Genomic DNA, 26,541 nt, shown 5'->3' on the forward strand with positions numbered 1-26,541 from the left:
GTATATACCAGGTTCTCAGAACTGTCTCTTCAGTTTTTGTGGCGTGCAGCAGCTCAGTTCAGACAGAGAAGTCTAGGTTTGGAGCCAGAGGGCCTGGGTCAGTGGGACCTTAAGCCAATCATTCAACCTCCTTCAGCTTTAGGGTCCCATTTGTAAAATGAGGAACCCAGATAGCTGTGAGGATCAGTTAAAAAGACTTTGGAAACTGCAAAGCATTCTGTAGGGCCCAGCGTTCTTTCTGGCTGTTTTATCCCTTGCTTCTAGCGGTCCCAGTTCCCCGTGCTTCACATGGAGGTGATTGTACATCTACTGCTCCAGATCTCAGATGCCCTGAGATACTTGCATTCCCGGGGGTTTATCCACTGCTCCCTCAGCTCCTATGCCATCCACATCGTCTCCGCTGGGGAAGCAAGGCTGACCAACCTGGAGTACATGATGGAAAGGTGGGTGCTGTAGAGAAAGAATCTGATCTGGACAGGGCTTTTCCTTATTGGTGGGCTGAACTGTTCATCATTGGGGCAAGAGGTTTCCCAAATGCCTTGCCCTGTCTGCCAAGGTTAGAGGGATTTTAGGGAAGTTACTTCTGCTCAGGACATGATCATTTTAATACACATTTAAGAAGCAAGGGGCCCATATTAGCCAATATGTGTAAATGCTGTAAATATTCACCTTAAAATTTTAAGCGGCTTAACAAACCAAGGTGTGCCTGTCTCTCACATTGCAGTCTAGTGTGTGTGTTGGGGCACTCACTGTGTTCCAAATTCCTCCCATCCGTGGTTCAGCAGTCCCCAAGGCTCAGTCCGCCACTGTGTTCTCTGTATTGCTGGTCAGTAAAGAGAGAACATGGAGGGGCACCTGGTGTTTAAGGGCCAGTCTGAAGAGGCTTGTGTCATGGCTTCCCACTCTGTAGTCACCTCCACACTGCAATGAGGCTGGGAAAGGTGCTATAGCTGTGCATCCTGGAAGGAGAGAGAAGGGGATGGGTGCTGATGAGCCTCACAGTTGGTCGTATCTCCTGCTCCTGGGCCAGGTGCTTGGCTAGTTGGGCACTAAGGGCATTCCCTGCACTCGAGGGCCTCAGCGCAGTGAGGTAGGTGGAGGAAAAAAACAACACCCTCATTCAAGGGTTGGTGGATGGGCTTCATTTCCCTGTTGGCAGGAGTCAGAGCCCTCCTGAGAGTTGGGGGCACATGCCATCTCCTGCCTCTAGGCTCTGGAAGGCAGAGGCTCTCCCCTGTGCAGCCTTGTTGCTTTCTATAGCTCTGAGCCTCAGCCCATTGTTGGTTCTGCTCTGCTCTGAAGCTTTAGCCACTGGGCAGACTGCCTCATGCTCAGACCTGCCTACCTTGGCTTATCTTTGCCCCCACCTACCCACCAATCACTGAGGCTTTGTTTCAGAGGCTCTCTGCTGGTCATTCGTTCTCGCATACCTTCAACTGTGTTTTTCTCACTATGTGAAAAGCTCTCTGAGGGCAGGGATTTCTGTTTTGCTGTTGTTGCTTTTTTTTTTTTAATGTTTTGTTTATTTTTGAGAGAGACAGAGCACGAGCTGGGGAGGGGCAAAGAAATAGAGAGGGAGACACAGAATCCAAAGCAGGCTCCAGGCTCCAAGTTGTCAGCACAGAAACCAACGTGGGGCTTGAACCCATGAACTGGAAGATCATGACCTGAACTGAAATCAGAAGCTTAACTGACTGAGCCACCCAGGTGCCCTAGGGATTTCTGTTTTATCCATTGCTGTATCTCAAATGCCTAGAGCAGGCCTTCACGTAGTGAGCACTCAGCGTATGTTTTTTGAATGAATTAAACAGAGAGGCTCACTTCCCAGACCGTGCATGCCCTTAGTCCTTCTTAGGGGAGGATTGGTTGTCTTTGGCTCTGTGGACCTTGGTGAAGAGTTTGAATTTTATCATAAGAACACTGGAATGCTTGAAGGGCCTTTTTTTTCCCCCCTTGAGCAGGATGGTGTCATGGATGATTGACAGGCTAAGTTCCCTCTTGTTCCTACATGTGAAGAAGGGGCTGAGAGGGGACAAGAGAGAGGCAGGGGAGCAGTTAGGGTGTAACTGTAGTGGTTGTTCACATGAGAACTGGTAGAGGCCAGACAGCTATCTCCAGTCGAGCTGCTCATCCTTGAATCAAGTCCATTCTCAGTTCCAGTGAAAACCTTTTAGTGTCTCCCCATTGCCTACAAGATTTAAGTCCAGGCACTTTGCAGGGTGTGGAAACCTTCCAATGTGAGGCCCTGCCCACAGTGCCAACCTTACTTCCCATTCCCTGCTTGGCTCTCCAAAGCCTCTTTCAGTCTAGGCCACTTCTCAGTGAATAGTTGGCACTCACCTGCTTATCCTTTTAAACTCCCCTCAGGCACAATCTCTCACCACACCCATGAAGCCTATAGTGAAGCTCTGGTCCCCACAGTACTTTGCATATTCCTTTCCTCCACAGCTATGTGTCTATCCCACCAGATGGTGACCTTTGAGCCGGCAGGGACGGTGCATGTTTATTTTCAGCTCAAGGACTGCCATGTAGTAAGTCCTCAGTAAATGTTGGGTTAAATGAACAGATGAGTCTAGATGACAGGAAAACTTGAAATCATTCAGAATGGGATTGGCCACTTTGGCCATGTGCTCAGGAGCAGTGGAAGCTAAGGTGTCTGGACATTTTTCTCTTCCATAACAAAGGCTTTTCAGGAAGGCTGCGAAAGAATCCAAGCTATTTGCTGGTGATGGAGTGCCATCTGTTGTTGACATGGAGGTATAACAGTTTGTTCTGCCTGCACTTTCTATACAAATCTGAATCCTAGAGTGAACTAGAACTTTCGAGATGGCCTAGCCCAACCTTGTCTTTTACAGATGAGGAAACTGAGGCCCAGAGAGGTGAAGAGCTGGTCTGAAGTTATCCAGCTATGGCTAGAACCAGGTGGTAGAGGACGTTTCCTGGCTATTGGGACTGAGGGGCTGGGAGGTAACTGAGTTGGAAGGTGTGTGTTTTCTTTTGGGTTTGTTGACCTCAGAATAGAATTTCAGGCAGAAATGTCAGTCAGCAAGCAGTTTCAGCCACAACAGCACACCCTTCTTTGACAACTGATAACATGAGCTGAGATCCAAGAATCCAAAATAACTTTCAATTCCACATTTATTTTTGGAAACATTCTATTTGGGCTGGTTGGTTTGTTGAATGTCATTGTCAAGGGTAACACTCTATCTCCTGGTATGAAAATGACACAGCAGCTTTTCTCATTCTTTATCTCCTTCTTAACGGAATCTTTAGAGCTGGAATTGACCTTGCAAGTGGCATCACATAGTTGTAGCCAAATATAATTTTAATGATGTCAGAGCTGAAGCTAAGAAAAATAACTGCCCCAGAATGACAGCAGAAAGAAGCACCCCCCGACCCCCTCCCCCCAACTAGCTTTAACAGAGAAGAAAGGAAGATTGTAGGAGAAGAAGGTGAGTGGAAATAAAAGAGAAAGGCTATAAATACTGGTTGTAAGTGACTTATCCCTTGTCAGAACCTTAGACAAGCCTGAGAAGTCTGAGAATGTAGTGAGTGTTTCCCTTAGGAGATAACCCTGCAAGGTGAAGAGCCAAACATGCTAGGTTCTCAGAGTATATCTCTGGTAGGAAAACACTCCATTGCTTTTCCCGTGATACTGGCATGCTTCTCTGCTGTTCATATTATACCAGGCTACATCTCACTCAATATTTAGCAATACAACCAAAAAGTCAATATCAGATTTTCTAATTTCATGGTTTCCTGAACCGACTGCCATCTACCAAAAGGTCTGCTGGAAGAAATATTATTTTGGGAGGTTTGCTCAAAATCGAAGAAGCCTATACCATCAGATCCCATCCTCAAATCTGGCCTTAGCTAGACCAGCAAAGGACTTCTGGTCACTTGCTTAAAAAAAATTTTTTTTAATGTTTATTTTTGAGAGAGGGGGAGAGAGAGGGACAGTGTGAGTGGGGGAAGGGGCAGAGAGAAATGGAGACCCAGAATCCGAAGCAGGCTCCAGGCTCTGAGCTGTCAGCACAGAGCCCGATGAGAGCTCAAACCCACGAACTGTGAGATCATGAGCTGAGCCGAAGTCGGATGTTTAACCGACTGAGCCACCCAGGCGCCCAAAACCTTAATTCTTTTTTTTTTAATTTTGAAATGTTTTATTTATTACATTTTTTTAAATGTTTATTTTTGAGACAGAGCATGAGCAGGGGAGGGGCAGAGAGAGGGAGACACAGAATCCAAAACAGGCTCTGAGCTGTCAGCTGTCTGCTTTATGGCTCAGAGTGTTTTCCACATGTAAGATCTCATTAGATGCTCATTAGATGCTCATGACAGCTGTAGATGGAAATGGGTATTAACTTCACCTTGAGGACTCTTGTTGGCCCAGCAGATATTTAGTTTGGCCCAGCTATGAATTAGTTCTCAAGGAGCCTAGTTGGGATCCAGTTGAGTTTTTCGAACAAATCAGTGAACCTTTGAGTGCTGAACTGAAAGGGCTTATTCCTAAGAGGGCAGAATTCAAAAAAGGAAAAATCACAGGATTTGGAAGAGCCCCACAAGGGACTTTCATAAAGCAGATGGAGCTTGAGAGGGGGTTTGACAGAGTCTTAAGTAGACATTGAGACCCTCATGTAAATTTAGAGATACATGGTATAAAGGACAGATAAGGTGCCTCTTCTCATGGGGCTGACTCTAGCAGAGGGGGGACAGATAATGAACAGTAAGCATATGAACGAAAGTTCAGATACTATGTGCTCTGACGTCAATAAAACAGGACCATAGGTGGTCAGAGAAGGCCTTTCTTTTTCTTTTTTTTAATTTTTAATGCTTTATTTTTATTTTAGAGAGAGAGATAGAGAGAGACAGGGTAAGCAGGAGAGGGTCAGAGAGAGAGGGAGACACAGAACCCGAAGCAGGCTCCAGGCTCTCAGCTGCCAGCACAGAGCCCGACATGGGGCTTGAACCCACAAACAGTGAGATCATGACCTGAGCCGAAGCCGGACACTCAACTGACTGAGCCACCCAGGTGCCCCCAGGGAAGGCCTTTCTAAAGAGGTAATTTTCAAGCTAATAAGCTTTGTTATAAGAAGCAGCCAGTCAAGCTAGGATCTCTGGGCAGAGCATAGCATGCAGACAAAGCCAGTTTGCAATGCAAAGACCTGAAATGGTGATGTACTTGGCATGCCAGAGAAACTCAAAGAGGGCCCCCATGACTTGAGTGAGAGAGAGCCAGATGAGGTGGGAGGGTGGGCAGGGCCCACCCAGATAGGTTGAAACAGCAGGCAGCGAGGGTTAGTTCAGGGTCTATCTGCCAGTTTTCAGAGGTAGATGTTTCACAAAGGTACTGTATGTTGGTCACAATGATCCTTTAAGACATGAGCCTCACGTGTTTCATGTGTTTCCTTCTATAGCCAGGATGGACGTGTACACAGGGACCTCACTCGAGTGCCTCTCCCAACCCAGCTGTACAACTGGGCCGCCCCGGAGGTGATCTTACAGAAGGCAGCCACAGTGAAGTCAGACATCTACAGCTTTTCTATGATCATACAGGAGATTTTAACAGGTAGATCCAAGAGCACATTGACTGTGACCAGAGTCTCTACTCTTAGTTTGGATTTTTTTCCCCACAAGAGTTACTTCATGAAAATGCAGAACATAGGAAAAAGAGATTTCTTCAAGGAAATTTCTTTGTACTTATGAAAGATATGAGGTGATCTCCCAGAAATCTGTTTTAACCTGTTGAGACTCAGGAAAGCTAACCTATCCTATCAGTGGTAATGCATTTAATCCAAGCAAAGTTGTTTATTTTTTTAGAGAGAGAGAACACGAGAAGGGGAGGGGCAGAAAGAAAAGGGGACAGAGGATCCAAAGTAGGCTCCACACTGACAGCAACAAGCCTGTTGTGGGGCTTGAACTTATGAACTGTGAGATTATGACCTGAGACAAAGTCAGATGCTTAACTGACTGATGCCCCAATCCAAGCAGTTTTTAAACCAAATATTGCTGTCAGTGCTTAGGGATCTCTGTGAGGTGCCCTTTAAGAACTTGGAAATGAGGGGGAAAGACTGGCCTCTGAGAAACTATGAAAGCAAATACACCTAGGTTCAGTGTGGAAAGAAACATTGTCACCTGACAAGATATGGGAGCCTTTCAAACCTTCAAGACCTTAATGTGAAGGAAGTGATCACATATCTGAAGACAGAAGGAATCTTTCAGGAGAGGAGAACACACACACAGTGTGTTTACATACAGTAAAACCACATTCACTGAGGGGGTAAGTGGGAGTTCCCTCTCATTTAGCAGTGTTTATAGTCTGAGAGACAAAACCATACCTTCCATGAGAGGAGTGCATTGAGCTGCCTATCCTGATGCCAGGTCTGCCGGCAGGGACCCCACATGTACATGATTCTGACAGTACTTGTTCCTGTCTCTGTAGCACGGATTTTCCTGGTAAATGGGTAAAAGGGTTTCTTGTCTGTGACTGGATTTCCAGACAGTTTTTTCTGTAAAGAGAAATTAATGTTTAAAAGGGTTGAGTGACTTAACTAAGATTACCCAGTTACCCAGTTTTACATGATTTCTTCTTTTTTTAAACCTGATTTCTTTATGTTACTCTTTCCTATGACCTTTTCTTTAACAGATAACATACCCTGGAATGGCTTAGATGGCTCAGTTATTAAAGAAGCCATAGTCTTGGGAAATTACTTAGAAGCTGATGTCAGGCTTCCAAAACCTTATTATGATATTGTTAAGTCAGGTATCCAGGTCAAGCAGAAAGACCGAACTATGAACCTTCAAGATATCCGGTACATTCTGAAGAATGATTTAAAGGTAAGCTCTGAAGCTGTTAGGACTTTATTTCTGCTTACTCCTCACAGAGGCATAGGGAGTTAGAGATGAGGAAGAAGCTAGTTGAAAGAAGTTTTGGAAATCCTCATTTTTTTTTTTTTTTGCTTAAATAGTTTATTGTCAAGTTGGTTTACATGTAACACCCAGTGCTCATCCCCACAAGTGCCCTCCCCCATGCCCATCACCTCCCTTCCCCTCTCCCTCATCCCCATCAGCCCTCAGTTTGTTCTCAGCATTCAAGAGTCTCTCATGGTTTGCCTCCCTCCCTCTCCCCAACTATTTTTCCCCTTCTTCTCCCTCATGGTCATCTGTTAAGTTCCTCCTAATCCACTTATACATGCAAACAAATGGTATCTGTCCTTTTCTGCCTGACTTATTTCGCTCAGCATAATACCTTCTAGTTCCATCCATGTTGCTACAAATGGCCAGATTTCATTGTTTCTCATTGCCATGTAGTATTCTATTGTATAGATGAACCACATCTTCTTGACCCGTTCGTCAGTTGATGGACCCTTAGGTTCTTTCCATGTTTTGGCTATTGTTGAGAGTGCTGCTATGAACATTGGGGTCCATGTGCCCCTATGCATCAGCACTCCTGTATCCCTTGGGTAAATTCCTAGCAGTGCTGGGTCATAGGGGAGTTCTATTGTTAATATTTTGAGGAACCTCCACACTGTTTTCCAGAGGGGTTGAACCAGCTTACATTCCCACCAGCAGTGTAGGACAGTGCCTATTTCTCCACATCCTTGCCAGCATCTAGAGTCTCCTGATTTGTTCATTTTAGCCACTCTGACCGGCGTGAGGTAGTATCTCTGTGGTTTTGATTTGTATTTCCCTGATGAGTTGTTTCATGTGTCTGTTGGCCATCTGTGGAAATCCTCATTTCATTACATCCTTTCTGTGCTCCCAAGGGAGCAGGGAATTGATGAGGGGAGCTGGAGAAGGTTGGCACATAGCAGGGGTATCCTGCAGGCACTTAATGCTATTCAGTGACCGGGAGCTATTGTTACTATTTTTAAAATATTGGGGGTACTTGGGTGGCTCAGTTGGTTGAACATCTGAGGTTTGATTTTGGCTCGGATCATGATCCTAGGGTTGTGGGATCCAGCATGTCAGGCTCCACACTGAACAGAGATTAAGATTTCTCCCTCTGTCTTACCCTCTGTCTCTCACCCCCACTCGCACTCTCTATCTTTCTAAAATTAAAAAAAATATATATTGGTAATAACACTGAATTAGCTAATTTGAATTACAGTCTACCCAACAGGAGGGAGAGGAAGTTTATTTGACACCTAGATCTGTTTTTAAAAAATACTAGTGACATTCAAATGATTGCAAATATGTCCTTGATGATATTTCCCTTTTTATAGGATTTTCTCGGAGCCCAGATAACTCAGCCAACTGAGAGCCCCAAGATGCAGAGATATGAACTCAATTCTGATGTCAATGTCTGTCTAGGACTGACATCAGAACATCTGAAAGAGACCCCTAACTTGGAAATAAAAGAGCTAAAGGAAACAGGTATGGCCCTAACCCACAGGTTAAGGATTAATTGACATGAATGTGTTCTAAGGATTGCAGGCTACAACTAATCAACTCCTCCAGACTGTACATATCACTTATACTGGGAAAAGATGGATGCCTTAGAGAAAAATCAAGATCCTTGAAATTACTAAGTTAAATATTTTTGGCTCCATATACACCTTGGTTGGATCCAAAACTAAGCATTTTTGCCAGAATAAGCAGTTTATTTCTAGTATGATTGTTCTTAGGAATTTATTTAATTGCTTCACAAATAAAATGGTGATTTTTTAAAAAGTTTATTTTATTTTCAGGGGGGTGGAGAGAGAGAATCTCAAGCAGGCTTCATGCTATTAGCGCAGAACCCAATGTAGGGCTCAATCTTATGAACTGTGAGATTATGACCTGAGCCGAAATCAAGAGTCAGATGCTTAACTGACTGAGCCACCCAGGCACCCCCAAAATGGTGAATTTTATATTTAAAATTATTATCTGCTCATTATAGAAAACTTGACATCATCGGGGCGCCTGGGTGGCTTAGTCGGTTAAGCGTCCGACTTTCGCTTAGGTCATGATCTCACGGTTCGTGGGTTCGAGCCCCGCGTCGGGCTCTGTGCTGACTGCCAGCTCAGAGCCTGGAGCCTGTTTCTGAGTCTGTGTCTCCCTCTCTCTCTGACCCTCCCCTGCTCATGCTGTCTCTCTCTCTCCTAGAAATAAATAAAAATATTAAAAAAAAAAAAAAAGAAAAAAAAGAAAACTTGACATCATACAAAGAGGAAATTACTTATTATAATTCTGCCACTTAGAAATAATTTATTAATATTTTGGTATTTCCCTCCAAGCTTTTTGTATACTTTTATAGCTTTTTAGTACATTCAGAAATCTTAGAATGTAAAGGGGCACCTGGATGGCTCAGTCGATTGAGCATCTGACTTCAGCTCAGGTCATGATCTCAGTTTGTGAGTTCAAGCCCCGCGTCTCTGCCCCTCCCCCCAGTGGTTCTCTCTCTCTCTCTCTCTCTCTCTCTCTCTCTCTCTCTCAAAATAAATATATAAACATTTTTTTTAAAAACTAGCTTTAGGGGCGCCTGGGTGGCTCAGTTGGTTAAGTATCCAACTTTGGCTCAGGTCATGAGCTCACAGTTTGTGGGTTCGAGCCCCGCATCGGGCTTTGTGCTGACAGCTCACAGCCTGGAGCCCGCTTCAGATTCTGTGTCTCCCACTCTCTCTGCCCATCCCCTGCTCGCTCTTGCTCTCTTTTTCTCAAAAAATGGATAAACATTTAAAAAAAGTTTATTAGAGAAGAACAAGAGTTTGAGGGCATTTAAAAAAAAAAAAAAGAAATCTTAGAATGTAGAGCTGAAAAGGACCTTGCAATCATCTGGCTTATATTCTCATATTCCAGAGAGAACACTGAGGTTGAGAGACGTTATGGTTTGCTCAGGATTCCAGAACTTACTACAGAGCTGGACTCTAGGCCAAGGACCGTTCTCTCTGCCTCTCTTTGGGGACAGAGCTGGAGGCCTCCAGAATACCCCGCGCCGCCCCCCCCCCCCAACACACACACACACTTTCATTACTTTGGCTCCTCCATCTCTTCTCTGTGAGCTGTATACCATCAACCAGGTGTAATGAGTGGTCAGTTCTGGTGCTATTTTTTACATTATTATTCTTCCCATGATGCAGTGGCTTCTGGGGCAGTCTTGTCTACTTTTATCAGATGCTCACCAAGAGCATAACTTTAACTGACACGAATATTCTAACTCCTATGTGTGTAAAGAAAGCTATGAATTTAGTTCTTAATATTCAGGGGCCTCTAATTACATTTCCTGACAGTTAAGCATGTTTTGAACACATTGTAACTTAAGCTTAGAACATTTCCCCCAGGGTTTGTTCCCTTCCCAATTTTCTACCTCAATTCATATCAAAATGGGAATTTTCATCTGTTACAAATACCCCCTCACCCTTGGGGAGTGTGTCTAGTAGTCTCCATACCTAGGAAGGGAATGGGAAACTAAAAAGCTTCTTGCTGCATTCTCATACCGCTCAAGCAACACGCCAGGGCTGCTGAATTGCTGCATGTGATCACTTTAATCAGTTGATGTTGCCACTCTTTCCAGCAGGCAGTCGATTTCATTCACCCACTGAGAAAGCAACACCAGATCCTCAGGTCCTAGATCCAAGTCTGATGGCCAAAGAGACTCAGAACCAAGATGCTGCTGCTTCTGCCTGCTCTGTGTTAGAAGAGGCCAGGAGGCTCAGCCCAGGTCAGGCTAGCCTCTGCAGCTTTGAAATCAACGAAATCTATTCAGGCTGCCTGAACAGGGGAGATGACAAGGAGGCGGAGCCCCCAGGAGCTGATTCATCTGTTGAGGGGACCGGACCAAGCCAAGCAGATGAACTCAAGTCCATGGAAGAAGAGTTGGAAAAGATGGAGAGAGATGCATGCTGTTTTTGTGATGAGGAGGAGAGCTCTTCAGAAACTGACACAGAGCTCTCCTTTGAGAACTGGGATTGGCAAAATGGTTCTCTTAGTTCACCCAGCCTACCTGAGCTAGCCAGCGAAGCCAAGGGCAGTGGGAACAATAGGTGCATGACCGAGGAGTACATCAGTAAGTGTGTGCTGAACCTAAAGATTTCACAGACATTACTGTACCAGGATGCCGATTTGCTGAGGAATATCCAACAGAAAATTGATAAGCTTGAGATGATACAGAAGGAGCAGGAGGAATACAGGTCTTTGTGGGCTTCTTCTAGAGAGTTTACAAACATCTATGACTCACTTTCAGCCTTGGGCCCCCCATCTTCCACCTATGTTCCTCCTGTCATGCAGTTGCTGGGAGGCCAGCAGCTGGACACCAGTGGCAGTTGCCAAACCCTGACAAGGCCTTCCATGGTGAGAGACTTTCAAGGGGGACATTTTGGCAAAAGGTCCAGGAAAAGAAGTGTCTGTGGCTGGAAACCTGTCACTCAAGTCTCTGAAGAAAGCACTGGGGATCAGTCAGAGAAGAACCATCAGGTACAGCTAAGTGGGAGGCAGGGCAGCGTGAGCAGAATCTGGAACATGGTTCAGTATGGCCCCTAACCCATGTGCAAGGACTAGCCTAAATACAACCAACTCCTAGCGGGTCCTCTTGGCTTTGGAAAATAGGGCCTCCAGGATGGATTTCCAAGGTAGATACTCTGCATCTCTCATTCCAAACCCAACACACAGCCTGTGTTCTTCTTTTTAAATCCTGTGCATTAGATTGAACTATATGAAATTACTGTCTTATAGGTCAGAATATTCAAGTAATTTATGTGGAAACTAATTTGACAATAAACTATTCGTAAAAAAAAAAAAAAGAATATTCAAGTATTGACAATTTTACATGATTCAACTTAACTAAATATGGTTTCTTGGGAAGGTATTAATCCCCATTCTAAATTATTTATTGATTCATTGACTCACTCATTCAATAAAAATTTGTAGAGGCTATGCAGTAGACTATGGGATATGATGATGAGTGAGCCACAGGCTGTACCTATGAGTAGATCCAGTGTGAGACAAAGGGACCTGGTCATCAAAGAAGACACCTCAAAGGAGGTGAGAAGATACCATAGGAGCTGGCCTGGGAGGTGTAGCTTGAGGCTTAGTGAGGTTGTAGCTCCTCCATGAGCTCCTTAAGGACAAGGTCTGGGTCTTACTTATTCTCCACCCTAGAAAGGGTACTTGGCACATAGTAGGTACTTGGCAAATGGTTACTGAGGGAATGAATAAATGAATGAACTTGAACAAGTTCACACATAGAGGGCTGGCTGCCTCTTGGATCAGGATTTTAGGTATGGATCAACCCATCATTTTACGGAGTGTGAAGCTGAAGTTCAGTGCCTTAAACTTCTAATGTCCAGGTGTTACCAAGATGGGGTTGAGGTAGGAAAGGTCAGTCCCATTGGAAGGAGGAATTTTTAATGAAATTATTTAGAATTGGTGGCCTGCGGTGATAAAAAGCTGGCCAGCTTTTAGTGGGTTTTATTATAGCTTAAAAATTCTCTACATCCCTTTATTGCCTGCACAGGGCAGACAGCACCCCCCTTACCTTCACCCCTTACTACACCACTGCCAAGGCGCACAGCTGATTAGGAGCAGATTTCTTCACTCCTAGTCTAGTGTTCTTTAACTGTGCCCTGCAGAATGTCAGTGAGACTTCAGTCCTTACTTAAAACATTTGGAAAAGTGTTGGCATTTGTTTTTGTATAAAAAGAAGGCACAAAGAATTTACTTAGACTAATATTTCTGTTTATGTTGAAAATTCAAATTTACTTGAAAACTATTAGAAATAAGTTTTCTTGGGGCACCTGGGTGGCTCAGTTGGTTGAGCAGCCTACTGTTGATTTTGGCTGAGGTCATGATCCCAGGGTCGTGTGATCGAGCATAGAGCCTACTTAAGGTTCTCTCTCTCTCTCTCTCTCTCTCTCTCTCTCTCTCTCACTCACTCTCTCTCACCCTTTCTCTCCCTCTCTTTCTCTCCTCCCCCTCCATTCCCCTCTCTTGCCAGCACTTGTGCTCATTCTCTCTCTCAAAAAAAAAAAAAAAAAAAAAGGTTTCTTGTATGTCGTGTTTTGGTTTATCTGTTGCTATGTAGTAACAACAACAAAAACCCAAACTTTGTGGCTTAAAGTAATAATTTTGTCCTTTTTCACAATTCTGTGGGTCAGGAATATGACAGGGCTTACCTGGGTGATTCTCTCATTCTATGTGGCATGGGCTGGGATCACTCCCTTAACCGTATTCAGCTGGAGGCTGGGATAGGCAAGAAGGTTCAAGGCCTCAGTTACATGCCTGGTGCCCTGGCCTCCTCCAAGGGGCCCCTCTCTGTACTTGGCTTCTCATCATTCAATAAGTAATCTCACCCAGGCTTCTCTACAGCATGGTGGCCACCTTCCCAAGTGAAAGTTGAACCTGGCAAGCCTCTTTAAAAACTAGTCCCAGCCCGGGGCACCTGGGTGGCTTAGTCGTTAAGCGTCCGACTTTCGCTTAGGTCATGATCTCACAGTTCGTGGGTTCGAGGCCCACGTCAGGCTCTGTGCTGACTGCCAGCTCAGAGCCTGGAGCCTGTTTCAGAGTCTGTGACTCCCTCTCTCTCTGACCCTCCCCTGCTCACGCTGTCTCTCTCTCTCTCCTAGAAATAAATTAAAAAAACATTAAAACAAAAAAAACTAGTCCCAGCTCTAGGACAGTATCACTGCTGCTACTTTCTGTTGTTCAAAGTCACAAGGCCAGCCCAGATTCAAGGGGAGGGAAATAGCTTCCAGCATTCTGGTGACAATGTAGACAAGAAGGGAAGGAATTCATGGCAGGCATCATTGAAGAAAACCATCTGCTACATATGACTATGGATAAAACAATTATACCATCTTGAATTTTCCTTTAAAAAGTCAACCCTGGTTTTCTAGCATAATCAAGGAATAAGGCACTTCCATCTAAATGAATTTTTCAGATAATTGAAATTCATTCCTTTAATTTCTCAGTTCTTAAGTTTTTAATCATACCAAATGAAAACATTACAAACTTCCCATTATCCTAAATGCCTGTTTTGAATATATTCTCAATATATTCTTTTTTTTTTTTTAATTTTTTTGTTTTATTTATTTCTAGGAGAGAGAGAGAGACAGCGTGAGCAGGGGAGGGTCAGAGAGAGAGGGAGTCACAGACTGAAACAGGATCCAGGCTCTGAGCTGGCAGTCAGCACAGAGCCCGACGCGGGGCTCGAACCCACGAACCGCGAGATCATGACCTAAGCGAAAGTCGGACGCTTAACCGACTAAGCCACCCAGGCGTCCCCTCAATATATTCTAATCTTTCCTTGGTGACCATGATATTTTTCAGAACACCTATTATTTGATGCTCCATGATAAAGTTGTTGCTCTTAGCCCTTGCTAAGAGATCTTTGCCCCCACACAAAGGCCTCTGGAGCTCATACTTTAGGGACCTTATGATCATTTTCATGCATCCTCTCACTTTTAGGCATCTTGCTGCCATCCCAGCATACCACATTTGTTGTCTTCATTTGCTGAAGGTTAGGAAATACAGTGAACTAAGTTTGTTAAAATTGGAATTAACAGATCCAAAAATATTCTCTCTTTGGGATAAAATAAAATAGGCTTTAATTTACTTTTTTTTTTCTTTTAAGAGAGAGAGAATGAGCTGGGAAGAAGGGCAGCGGGAGAGAGACAGATAGACAGACATAGAGAATCTTAAGTGGGCTCCATGCAGAGCCTGAAGCAGGGCTGAATCCCACGACACTGAGATCATGACCGGAGTTAGATGCTCCACCTACTGAGCTATACAGGCACCTGTGATTTAATTTCCTTCTATTTCCAAGGTATTGTAGCTTTTATTTTATTGTGTTTTATTTTCATAGCATCCCCATTGGTGGATTCAGATAGATAATATTTCCCCTGTTTTATGGATGAGGAAACTGAAGCACAAGACTCCCTTAGGTTATTCTTAGGAAGGATTAGACATAACCCAGGGCCCCAGGTTCCTGCCACAAAGGGGAAAGTTTTGGAATTTTTGATGTCTGTTTTGTCTGCTCATTCTTCACTTGCTCCTAGTCTAGACTGGATTCCTGGGGGCCAACATCTCTATGTAAAGACCTCTAGCAAAGAGGTGAGTTAACTAGATATGAAACATGCAAAGGGAAATCATCTTAGTAAGTCTGGTTATTTCTGCACATTTAGCAAGAATGGCTTGAAAAATAGAATGTGAGCATGAAGGGAAGAGGAATTCCTTTGTGAAAGCACTGAAACCTGTTTACTCTTTTTCAGCTGCCACCTTTTTGTGGGCCTGGAAAACAGAATGCAAGTGAACCATTGCAGCCCTCTCAAGGAGCCAAGCACAGTTTGGAAAGAAACAGGAGCCCAAATACCAGCAGGTGGGTTAACGTTTTGTTCTTAGTCTCCCATGTGACCCCAGGGCCACTGATCTTCATGTGTCTTGTCACAAAGAGACAATGAGTGATGAAGAATAGTAACACAGAAACAGATCTCGGCAGGTTTTCTCCTTCGAGTGAGCGGAAGGAGCTATATAACAGAAACTTGTAGGAGAAAACATCAAAGGTAAAGGAGCTGGCAGGTTAATCACACAGAACTCATCATTTATCAAAAAGCACCTTGCCTTTCCACAGCTGCCCAGATTGTTTTTCTTATCAAAAGAGATGCCAGGTATCCCGTTTGTCTGTGCTCCAGAAACGAAACATTTGGAAACTAGGGTTGTTCAAAATAAGCATCCCTGATGTTGGAGCCAGGGTTGAACAATAAAACTGTTACCATGCAGCCTTCGATTTCCAGCCAAATCAATGAAATGAATTGACTTCAGCACAAATCACAGGAAGGAGAGCATATGTGTACACTGAGTTTTTAAGAACTTAGGTAAAACAAATTTTATTTTGCATAGGAGCATTTATTCAATAAGAGTGTTTCAGAATAGACTAGTCCATCAATTTCAATTTCATTTTTTCTTTTCTGTGGTTAAGTTACTTTAATCCATGGCTTTGAAGTCAGTTCTCCTGGAAAGAGGTAACTTTTTGTTTCTCTCCCAGTGTTGACTGAGACTAGCGACAAGCGTTTGCTGTTCCTTTCACGTTGGTAAATATGTTTGCTAAGAGAGAATCAAAGAGAATGCCCAGACCTTTTAGTTCAGTGTATATTACCTTCACAAAGGGAATTACTGGAGAACCAACTAACTGGCACCAAAGGGGTTAGAGCTCACATCATTGAGAGAAGCAGGTGTGGTGACAGTATAGACATTAGATGATAAAGCAAAGCCATAGTTGCGGCCTCCCCTACCCCCATTCACCATGTTCCCCCAAAAGAACAAAGACAGACCAAAGAAAGTTTGACATTTTACTGCCAATCCACCTAATCTTTTTATGTTTTTTAAAAAAAAGATATAAAATTATAATTATATATAAACATATATAGGTACTTTTATATCCTGATTTTTCCTCTTACATTAGAAAAAGAGCATTATCCCACATTACTAAAAAACCTCCTGTGAGCTCAACATTGTTGGATTCCCCCCTTGTTGAATTTTAGGTTGTGTGATTCTTTTGTCCATTTTGCATAGGGCCACAGTGATGTGTCAGTGCAACTGTTTCTGCCCTTCGGAATTACATCCTTAACGAATTGCCAGACACAGACTTTACTAGGTGAAAGGGTTTAAACATTGTAAAGATACTTGATAGCTGCTGTCAAATTGCTCTTTAAAGAAGCCAATCAGATCTGACCTTTCCAATTCAGTCTCTCTGCTTTCTGGTCCAGCGAGGAAGTAGGGCATTCAAGATAACAAAGAATTCATATATATGCCACACGTCACACATTTTCAAAGAGTTGGTTTAATAGATGGTAAGATACATATATAATCATGGATATGTAGAGGAAAAAAGACTCCCTTGTTTTTCAGATGAGGAAAACTTTGTCCAGGGAGACTGAAGTATGCCAAAGGCAGGCAGCTAGTTAGTGGTGGGTAGTGTCTAGAACTCAGTGAAACTAAGCCAAAGATCTCTGAATGTTCTTCAGGCTCCCTGGTGCCTTAAGAACTTGTTTACAAATGTTAGTTATTGTGCTATCACTGATATGCAGGTGGGCCTGTTATGAAAAAATTCTGCTCAAAGGGTAGGAACAGTTACTGAACCATCACCTGTGTTCTGTGGCATTGTTGGGGTGGGGAGCTCTGCAACAGCTCAGGGACGAGACGTCTGTTCGGTGAAGTTGGGTTTCTTCTACCTCTGAAAAATTTTCAAGAGTACTTTTAGAATCATGAAATTTGAATTTGGAAACTGAGAAAAACCTTAGAGGTCTTCTAACCCAGTCCTTTCATTTCTTAGTCAGGGAAGGTCTGAAGAGACCAGTGCCCAAACCAAGTTGACTCAGCTTACTAGTGCACTTTTGCCTGTGCCAAGCCACCTGAAGGGACCTCTGTTGTCATCATCCAGCCCTGGCCAGGCCTCTACGAGGTAAGAAGTCTTGCAGTCTGAACATTGGGGAGTCTGGCGCTCTCTGGTGGCAGGTAGGAGTCAGTGCAACCCCAGGAATGGCTCTGAGTAGAGGGCGCGGTACTCTAGGTGGGCTAGCGCTGGAGGGCTCAGGGTTGTGTCAGGAGCTTGAGCAAACTAGTATATTTTTGTCCACCCTGTTCCCCTTACCCCCACTTTATATAATTTAGGATCAGTATGGAATCTGTATCTTCTGAAATCTGTAAAGCAAAGTTAAGAAATAATGAAGATGATGGAGAGGTACTCTTAAAATGGAAACGTGAGTGAAACGTCGTAATTTCTGTTGGGTAAAATGAAATTTAAAGTATATTTCTATCCTGGTTGTTATCTCTAAGTACACAGCCTGTATTGCACTAGCCTCCCACATTCTTTTCTTCTGTTGGATCATTCCAGTTTAAAAGCAAGGTCTTTCTGCAGTGCCTGGGTGGCTCTGTTGGTTAAGTGTCTGACTAGATTTGGGCTCAGGTCATGATTTCACAGTTTGTAAGTTCAAGCCCTTTCGGACTCCACGCCGACTGCTTGGAGCTTTCTCTCTCTCTCTGCTGCTCTCCCTCTCTCTCATTCTCTCTCAAAATAAATAAACAAACTTTAAAACACACATTAAAAAAACAAAAGCAAGATCTTTCTGACTATAAATTGCAGAAAGGAAATACTTTTTTCTTTTTTTTTCCTACCACCTAGTCAGGAAAGATAAGCTTTTATTAAGATGGGTCTTTTAACATTGTTTAAATGAACATATTTTCTGTTATTAGTCCAAAGAAAAGAGATGATCAAGTCCACCACTGTGTATACTGTCTTGTTCAGTGATTTTTTTTCTCAAAAAAGCTTTTTTTATTTCTAGACTTTATAGGAAATATTTCCATTATATATATTGATCCATATTACATAATAAGTATAGCAAAAACAATACATGATATAGAAATTTAATATATAAAGTTCATTATGAAAGTAGAGAACATGCAGTGTCACTTTCACATATCTTGTGGGCATTTTCCTTTTGTATCAGTTTTATCTTTTTAAGCTCTTTTTAAAAAATTATTTTAATGTTTTATTTATTTCTGAGAGAGAGAGACAGCATGAGCAGGGGAGGGTCAGAGAGAGAGGAAGACACAGAATCTGAAACAGGCTCCAGGCTCTGAGCTGTCAGCACAGACCCTGACGCGGGGCTTGAATCCACAAACGGTGACATCATGACCTGAGCCGAAGTCGAATGCTTAACCGACTGAGCCACCCAGGCGCCCCTTATCTTGTAAGCTTTAAAAGGATATAGTGTTTATATATTTTAATAGTAATGTTAAATTACATTAGCAAAGGTATAGGACATTTGGAATGAAGACACATGCATATAAGCATGCTCATACATATATACACTCCCAAAATATGAACTCAACGTAGTCCAGGGGGGCTAAACTCAAATTGAGTCCTTTCCACTAGTCTCTTCAGGCTGCAGATGTTATTTTCTTGTAAAATCTTCACAGCAGGAAGTTCTGTCTACCAAGTTTTCTGCTACCTTCCACTCCAGAATTCAGAAATTAACTAAAATTCTGTCCTTCCCTCTTATCACTTCTTTTCTCTCCTCTCCTTCAAGCCAAAAAGGGCAAGCTAAAGATGATGCAATCCTAAAAGGCAATTATTGTGATAATATGAACTTTAAAAGTATTATGTAGCTCTTCAAGGAGCAAGAGCTTTTGTTTCCAATGTTCACAGTTCTGTTTTAAATGCTGCTTTCTCTTTGTCCAGTGGAGGTGAAAGAAATGGCAGAGAGAGCAGCCACTGGGCAGCTGGCAGTACCACCATGGCATCCTCAGAGTAGTGCGACTTTAGAGGATGAGGCTAAAGATGAACCTGATTCCCTGCTGCAGCTCCCGCCTGGAGACCCTGAGGGAGTGGGCTGGCAGTGCACTGTCGAGTATCCCAGGAAAAATTATGATCCAGGGGAAAATGGCAAATGTGACAAAATGGGTAACAGTGACTGTGACAGTGACCAACATGGCAGACAGCCTGGACCTCAAAGCTTCAATGGTGAGTATAGTTGGAGGAATTGGGATGAGCGAGCTCTGTCAAGTTATTAGCTCTCAAATAAAAGTAAGCCTCCTGGAATATTTCCTTTGCTTGGTCTTCTCCCCTTTCTCATCTCTCTGGGAGTGCTGAATTCCAGGGGAAAACAGCATACCCTTTTGATTCCATTGTCCTTCCTGTAGGTAAAGAAAATCCAGAGATTCATGAGTTTTTCTGTTACTGGAGCAGATCATTTGCTCAAAGGGAGAAAAATAATCTCTACACAATCACCCTGTTCCTGGCTCTAACCTGGCAAGGAATTGAACCTTTTTCACCTGAGTCCAGTAATAGATGGCCATTTCCTACTGCTCATTTCTTTGCATTGCATTTTCAGCCAGAAAAACTTCACTGGCTCCTAGAGATTCTGTGCCAGAAGAACCTAGAGACAAATGGCGTCGGTTGTCATCACTTTGTAGATTTGCAGGTTAAAACTGAAGGCTGTGTATTTCTGCCTGGTAATTTGCTTGCAATCAGGGCATGGAATATTATTTCATAGTTGTTTATAAATCAAAGAAAGATACATCTAAAATTATCACTTATCTTAGGTAGAAAATCTACTGGTTTGAGGTCTTTTGGTATTTAGAATCTGCTCCTTGTCAAGCATCCCTCTTGAATAGATAAGCCAAAAGACTGATGACACAGGACAACGTGTTAGGGCCAGACTAACAGTCTCCACTTTCTGGACTGAACCCGAAATATGGGACATGGCCCTCCTTGGCAGAATATTCACAGATCTCTTCTCTCACCCCACTCCTCTCCCCTTCCATGCCATCTGAATATCATGGAATGACCATGGCCTTGGTTGTGTTATAATCATTAGGCATCAGCCACCTGTCGCCCAGAAAAAATGAACACCCAGAGCATAGTGAAGTCTTTCAAGCAAGTTCTGATGTGTCTGTGGTCATTGAGAAATCTTACAGTGTAAGTAATATGGCCTGCAGAGCCAGGTTGAACCCAAGGACCTAATGAAGTAGAACTGAGTTGTTGTTATGTATTACGATATTGAAATAATATCTGTAGTAGTTCGTTTTTGTTGGAGTATGTGCTTCACATGAATGAAAAAGTCTTTCCACCCTGCCTAAATACTGTTTGAGTCAGTTCAGCTCAAAGCATTATATGTTTTGGGGTTTGGTTGGAACACAGACAAATGTCAGATTCAGGAAACTCTTAAGCTTTCTGTCTAGCTGGGCATATAAGACAAACTCTGGAAGCACAGTGTGAGGTCAGGTATCAAAGTTCATGGCCTGGGAGGTGACTGAGGTCCAATTGGAGTAGAAAGAGCAAGGCCAGGGTTGTGATGAGAGGGCTTTCTTCACCTAGTGTGTCCTCTCAGACCCAAGTTCAGCTCTCAGTGGAAGGAATGTGTTCCTGCCTGACAGCTGCACCTCAGCAGGATCTGTGCCTGAGGTTGCAGCCCTGCTGGTGGAGGGGTTGTTAACACATCCCTGAAGCATGTAATGGGGCCACAGCGCAGCCAGTCTAAGCAACCAGTGTCATTATATATATATATATACACATATGGATGTGTGTAGATATGTGTGGATGTATATATATGTGTCATATGTATATATGTGTATGTCACGATATGAGGACATAATCACTTAAGGAATATAAACAGTAACTGAAAAATGAAATAATATAAAAATAAAATTGTGATAACATTTGAGATCTTTCAAAGAACATACTATTTAATCATGGCACACAAACCACTCGCGAGGACAGTTTGGGACAATTTATTCTTTTTCTCACATGGGGACGGGAAGGATAGGCTGTGTGAAGCATACTGGCTTGGCTGGAGTAGCAGGTCTGTCAAGGAAGTGGGCGGGGCATGTGAAGCCAGGTTTGTCCGGAGTTTCAGTCTGATACTAGAGGTAAAGGGGAGCAGCTGCCAAGTGTGCAGGAAGAGGAAGCATGTGGCAGAAATAGCATCTAAGGAAATAAATCATAAAACCTCTGCAAAGGGAACACTGGAGGTGTGGAAAGCTAGCTAGTTGCATGTGGTGATCAGGGCCTGAACACGGAGAAATAAGCAGAAAAGGAAGGGGTGGAATGGAGATGCTGAAGAAATAGCTGTTACTTTTGAATTTTCAAGTTTTATTTTTATTATTGAGATTGCATTGCTGTTTTTAACATCATACTCCTTCACTTTTAAACTGTAGCACCCACAGGACTCCTCAGTTCTGAGCATCCTCAGCTTCCTCATCTGGAAGATGATGCCAGCACACAGACTGCGTCTGTGGGTGTTCAAACTCAGTGCCAGCTTGAGTTGTCTAGGACCTTTCTTAGAATTTCAGAACAGAAAGGTCACCTAACTCCTTCCCCCTCCATTGTGCAGATGAGGGTGATGAGTCTCAGGATTGTCATTTGCCTCACTTGCTGCAGGGGGTTCACAGCTCACTGTGGGGAAGGAGGGCAAAGGCAAGTGTGCAAGCAGGCGGGGGAGTGGGGCAACTCCAAGTGATTTTAGATAACCCCGTTATTAACACTGCATCCAGCTACAAAAGGATTTGTTTACAATGAACACCAGCCTAAAAATTATTTCCTACATTATTAATAGGATCAGTCCATGCAATCAACTTGTTCACCAGAGTCTTCGGAGGATGTAACAGATGAATTTTTAACTCCAGACTATGAATATTTTTATTCCTCAACTGCTCAAGAAAACTTAGCTCTAGAGGTAAAAACCACAGTTTAGGGTAAAGTACTTTTCAGCTTTCTCTATTGCCTTATTCCTTTTAAATTATTTTTATTGAGAAAAATAGCTTACACATAAAATTTACACATAAAAGTTGACTTAGTGTTTGCATGTATTTTGAAGAGACATCTGAAAAATACGATTTTTGAGAATGAAAAGTCATATGTGGTTTCTCCCAAAACGTGGTTCCTATATTTATAGAGCACTTTGTACTTTTTTTCAAAACACTTTTCTTTATGTTACCTAATTCACATATCCTTCCTGTGGGGAAGAGAAGAAGGCCTGCTGTTATTCCTCTGTGTGAAGAAGCAGTGATGCACACATGTAGGGAATTAGCCCTGGCCTGCCGAACTTCAGTGACAGGAGAGCCAGGATGGAAACCAGGGCTCAGCATTTACGTGGGACTGTACAGTGCACGGGGCTTTTTTGGGGACCTGCCCAGCTTTTGCAAGCACCTATTTGTACAGAGTATTTTCATTTATAAACTGAAGCTTCCTTACATTTTATTTACTTATTTATTTATTTATTTATTTATATAATTTCTACCTCACCTTCCTACTGACCTACCACCTTTTTTGGATCTTTTACCAAACTGGAAGGTGGGGTAGAGGAAAGAGAGGATTGTATATCTCAAACATAATATTTGACTGGCAAGAATTCAGTGATGCAACAAAAGCGTCAATTTCCACTCTTCTGCACTTCTGATAACTCAGAGCAGTTTTCCATTATTAATCCTTCAGCTGTTTTTGCTTTTAATATGAGCAGACTGGTATGTTAAGAAAATCTTTAATAAAAAGATATAAAGTACACACACACATATTACGTATACGTATACATATAAAGCGTAACATAGAGGAAAGTACACGACTCTTACGTGTATAGCCCATGGACTTTCCCAGACTTGAGCATATTCATGTAACCACCTAGATCAAGAAGCAGAACATTATGGGTCCTCCAGAAGACCCTGTGGGCTTCTTCCCAGTCACCGTCTCCTCTCAAAGGAACCAGTGTTCTTACTTCTCACCCCCAGAAAGTAGCTTTGCAGTCTGGGCCATTTTTCCAACCTTCTTTGGCCTTTCTGATAAAGGTCCTAGGAATCAAAACGTCTTTGTGGGAAGGTTGGGGAGTGGAGGGGGTAGTATGATAATATAAAGAAGGGGAAGTCACACAATTCCTCCTCACAGTGGGGGGCAGGACAGAGCTTGTTGTTGAGGAGGGACATAAAGTACAAATGAGCACTTCATGTCTTCAAAGCAGGTTTATTCTTTTTCTATAAAAAATGCAGAACCTTAGGAAGAGTTTCAAGGTTTAAGAACATCAAGAAATTCTCCCTCTACCTTTTCATGATATGATGGCCTCCAGTGACCCTTCTTTCATTGCTCTTTTATTCTTTTGTAGACCTCAAGTCCCATAGAAGGAATACAAGATGCATTTGCCCAACCTCAAGACTCTGGTAATAAGCTCTTAAGGCAGATTCCTTTTCATCCCCTTTAGTTTCTGTTGGATGACAGATCTTTAAAGCTGGAACAGTCCTTAGAGATAACCTCCGCCAGGCCTTTGATTTTACAGATGAGGAAACCTAGGCTCAGTGATTTCTCCTTATTAGAATGAATCTCCTGCCCCTCACCAGCCTCATGACATCCACATATCATGTTATCTGTACTTCCCTTGCATCCTTACAGCATACATTTAGTGGTTGCTGCACTGCTCCTGCTTTTTTCCTCCCTCTCTAGCCTTTCATTAGATTTCTGGCCCCTTTATGGCACAAAGCAGGTGCTTGGTTATCTTCACTGAGCTGACCTGAGGAATTGGCCCAGGCTGGTGTGTCAACTGGTTATTGACACAACGAAAACTAGAACTAGCTTTTCATGTCTTTCTCCACAGAGAAGGCAGAGTTTGACTATCATTTTCCTTTGCTTAGAATCTTGGCAAAGAGTTAATAACAGCCAATAGTGCATAGTCAACATAACATCCTTCCCTCGAGAGGCCTTGGGTTCTATATAACTCAGCAACTGCTTTCCGTTACATGGGAAATTAACCTTGGATCAGCAGCCCGGGTGTGGCACAAGATAAAATATAAGTCAACCACTGATTCTGATACAGACATTTAAAAAATTGTACACTTTTGGGGCGCCTGGGTGGCTTAGTCGGTTAAGCGTCCGACTTTCGCTTAGGTCATGATCTCGCGGTTCGTGGGTTTGAGCCCCACGTCGGGCTCTGTGCTGACTGCCAGCTCAGAGCCTGGAGCCTGTTTCAGTCTGAGACTCCCTCTCTCTCTGACCCTCCCCTGCTCACGCTCTCTCTCTCTCTCTCCTCTAGAAATAAATAAAACATTAAAAAATAAAAAAAAAAATTGTACACTTTTACTCTTTTAAGGTATACAACTGTGTATTTTAAAGTTTATTTTTTTTATCTATTAATTTGGATAGAGGAAGAAAGAAAGCACAAGTGGGGGAGGGACAGAGAGCAAGGGAGACCGAGAATTCCAAGCAGGCTCCACACTGTCATCATGGAGCCCAATGCGAGTCTCACACCCATGAACTGTGAGGTCATGCATGACCTGAGGCGAAATGAAGAGTTGGGCACTTAATCAACTGAACTACCCAGATGCCCCTGCAACTGTCTGTTTTAAAGTGAGAGTTACCCATCTACTGAGCCATGTAGCTGTCTACAGTCATGTCTCAACATTCTGAACCCAGGCAGGGTGGACTTGGGTTCTGAACTTACTCCCTTCCTCTTGCTACACAGACAGAATTCTCTCTCATCCTCTCTGCCCCTCCCCCACTCATGCTGTCTGGCTCGCTCGCGCGTGCTCTCTCTCTCTCAAATAAACTTAAAAAAAAAAAAAAAAGGAGAACAGAAGATAGTTGAATTAGCTCCTTAGTACTCAAGCCCCCCACCCTCATTCTTTAAGTGGAGTCTGATGGCCAAGAGGCGCAGTTAGCACTCTGGTAGGTTAATGGTCTTTTCTATTTGGAATCTTTAGTGAACAAACAGTTCTTGGTTTCAACGCCCCCTGGTGTCTGTTGACAGGAACCAGGTCAGTTGGCCTTCCTGAAAAGACAAAACAACATTTGTCTCCAGAAATAACTGTGCAGTTGTAACTGAAAGGCCACTAAATGGCTTGATTGTATTTTGAGTGTCAGAATATAGTTACCCCCTCTGAGCAAGGAAAATAAACTTTCAGAGCAAAAAGCTCTCCTACAGCACTCAATCCAAACCCAATTAGGAAGTACTTTGTTTATCCAGATTATTTCTCATTCTGAACCAGACTAAGGGAAATTCTAGAGAATGAAAATAATAATCTAAGTTGGTAAAAATTCAGTAAAAAAAATGCATTTACTTTATTCTTTAAGGCAAAGAAAAGTTCCAAATGAGAAAAAGCCTTGGAAGGAATGCTGAGATTTTGACCAGGTCTCAATTCCAACCTATACAAAGGTATGTGCTAGTATTTTATTCACAATTTCAGTCTCACAGAAGTAATGTTAAATGATAATAACCCCCTATATTTATATATCGCTTGTCTTCAAATATGTTTGTCACTGCGTTATAAAAATTTGCTTTGGAGGATTTAGCTTTCTTAGGACTTGTTCAGCAAGATTATGAGGGATCATGAAAAGGGGTCATTATCTGTATTCAGATCCTGACTCTGTCTTTCCTGTCCCTATGACCTTGGTTAAGTTTCTCAACTCCTCTTTTTTGTTTCCCTGTTTATAAAATAGGAATAGGAATCCTTACAGGGAATGCTGACAAAGGGATTGAAAGCAGTAGTACAACTCCTGGCATTCATTGCAGAGAAATGAAGACTTAAGTTCACATAAAAACACCTGGGAGGGGCACCTGGGTGGCTCAGTTGGTTAAGCATCTGACTTCATCCTAGATCAATCATGATCTCACCATTCTCAAGTTCGAGCCCTGCATCAGGCTCTGTGCTGACACTTCAGAGCCTGGAGCCTGTTTCAGATTGTCTCTCTCTCTCTCTCTCTCTCTCTCTCTCTCTCTCTCTGCCCCTCCCGCACTTGCACTCTGTCTCTATTGCTCAAAAATAAACAAACATTTAAAAATTTTTTTAAAAACCCACATATGTGACTGTTTATAGCAACTTTATTTGTAATAGCCAAAAACTGGAAACCCAAACATTGTCTAACAAGTGAATGATTTAACAGACTGGTACATCCATACCGTGGAATACTTCTCAGCAGTAAAAAAGAGATACCTTCGGGGCTCCTGGGTGGCTTAGTTGGTTGAGTGTCCGACTTTCGCTTAGGTCATGATCTCGTGGTTCGTGGGTTCAAGCCCCGCGTCGGGCTGTGCTGGCTGCCAGCTCAGAGCCTGGAGCCTGTTTCGGATTCTGTGTCTCCCGCTCTCTCTGACC

General features: G+C 43.0%; 1 protein-coding gene across 5 annotated transcripts in view; it reads left to right on the forward strand.

Moving 5' to 3' along the window:
- The window catches only part of TEX14 (testis expressed 14, intercellular bridge forming factor), an 86,150-nt gene that overhangs the window by 40,211 nt on the left and 19,398 nt on the right, over positions 1-26,541 (forward strand). For 2 of the 5 annotated variants that reach the window (XM_039247338.1, XM_039247341.1), the window contains exons 9-21: positions 265-443; positions 5,418-5,569; positions 6,647-6,837; positions 8,226-8,376; positions 10,496-11,394; positions 15,186-15,292; positions 17,246-17,374; positions 17,584-17,672; positions 19,154-19,435; positions 20,292-20,392; positions 22,029-22,148; positions 23,565-23,619; positions 25,523-25,604. In XM_039247338.1, the coding sequence (XP_039103269.1) occupies positions 265-443; positions 5,418-5,569; positions 6,647-6,837; positions 8,226-8,376; positions 10,496-11,394; positions 15,186-15,292; positions 17,246-17,374; positions 17,584-17,672; positions 19,154-19,435; positions 20,292-20,392; positions 22,029-22,148; positions 23,565-23,619; positions 25,523-25,604 (2,537 nt within the window). The remainder of the gene's footprint in view (positions 1-264; positions 444-5,417; positions 5,570-6,646; positions 6,838-8,225; positions 8,377-10,495; positions 11,395-15,185; positions 15,293-17,245; positions 17,375-17,583; positions 17,673-19,153; positions 19,436-20,291; positions 20,393-22,028; positions 22,149-23,564; positions 23,620-25,522; positions 25,605-26,541) is intronic. The other 3 variants (XM_039247340.1, XM_039247342.1, XM_039247343.1) reach the window with 3 other exon arrangements.

Source organism: Hyaena hyaena, unplaced genomic scaffold (genome assembly GCF_003009895.1).
Source record: "Hyaena hyaena isolate Hyena2069 unplaced genomic scaffold, ASM300989v1 scaffold_298, whole genome shotgun sequence".
In the NCBI taxonomy this organism is placed as follows: Eukaryota; Metazoa; Chordata; class Mammalia; order Carnivora; family Hyaenidae; genus Hyaena; species Hyaena hyaena.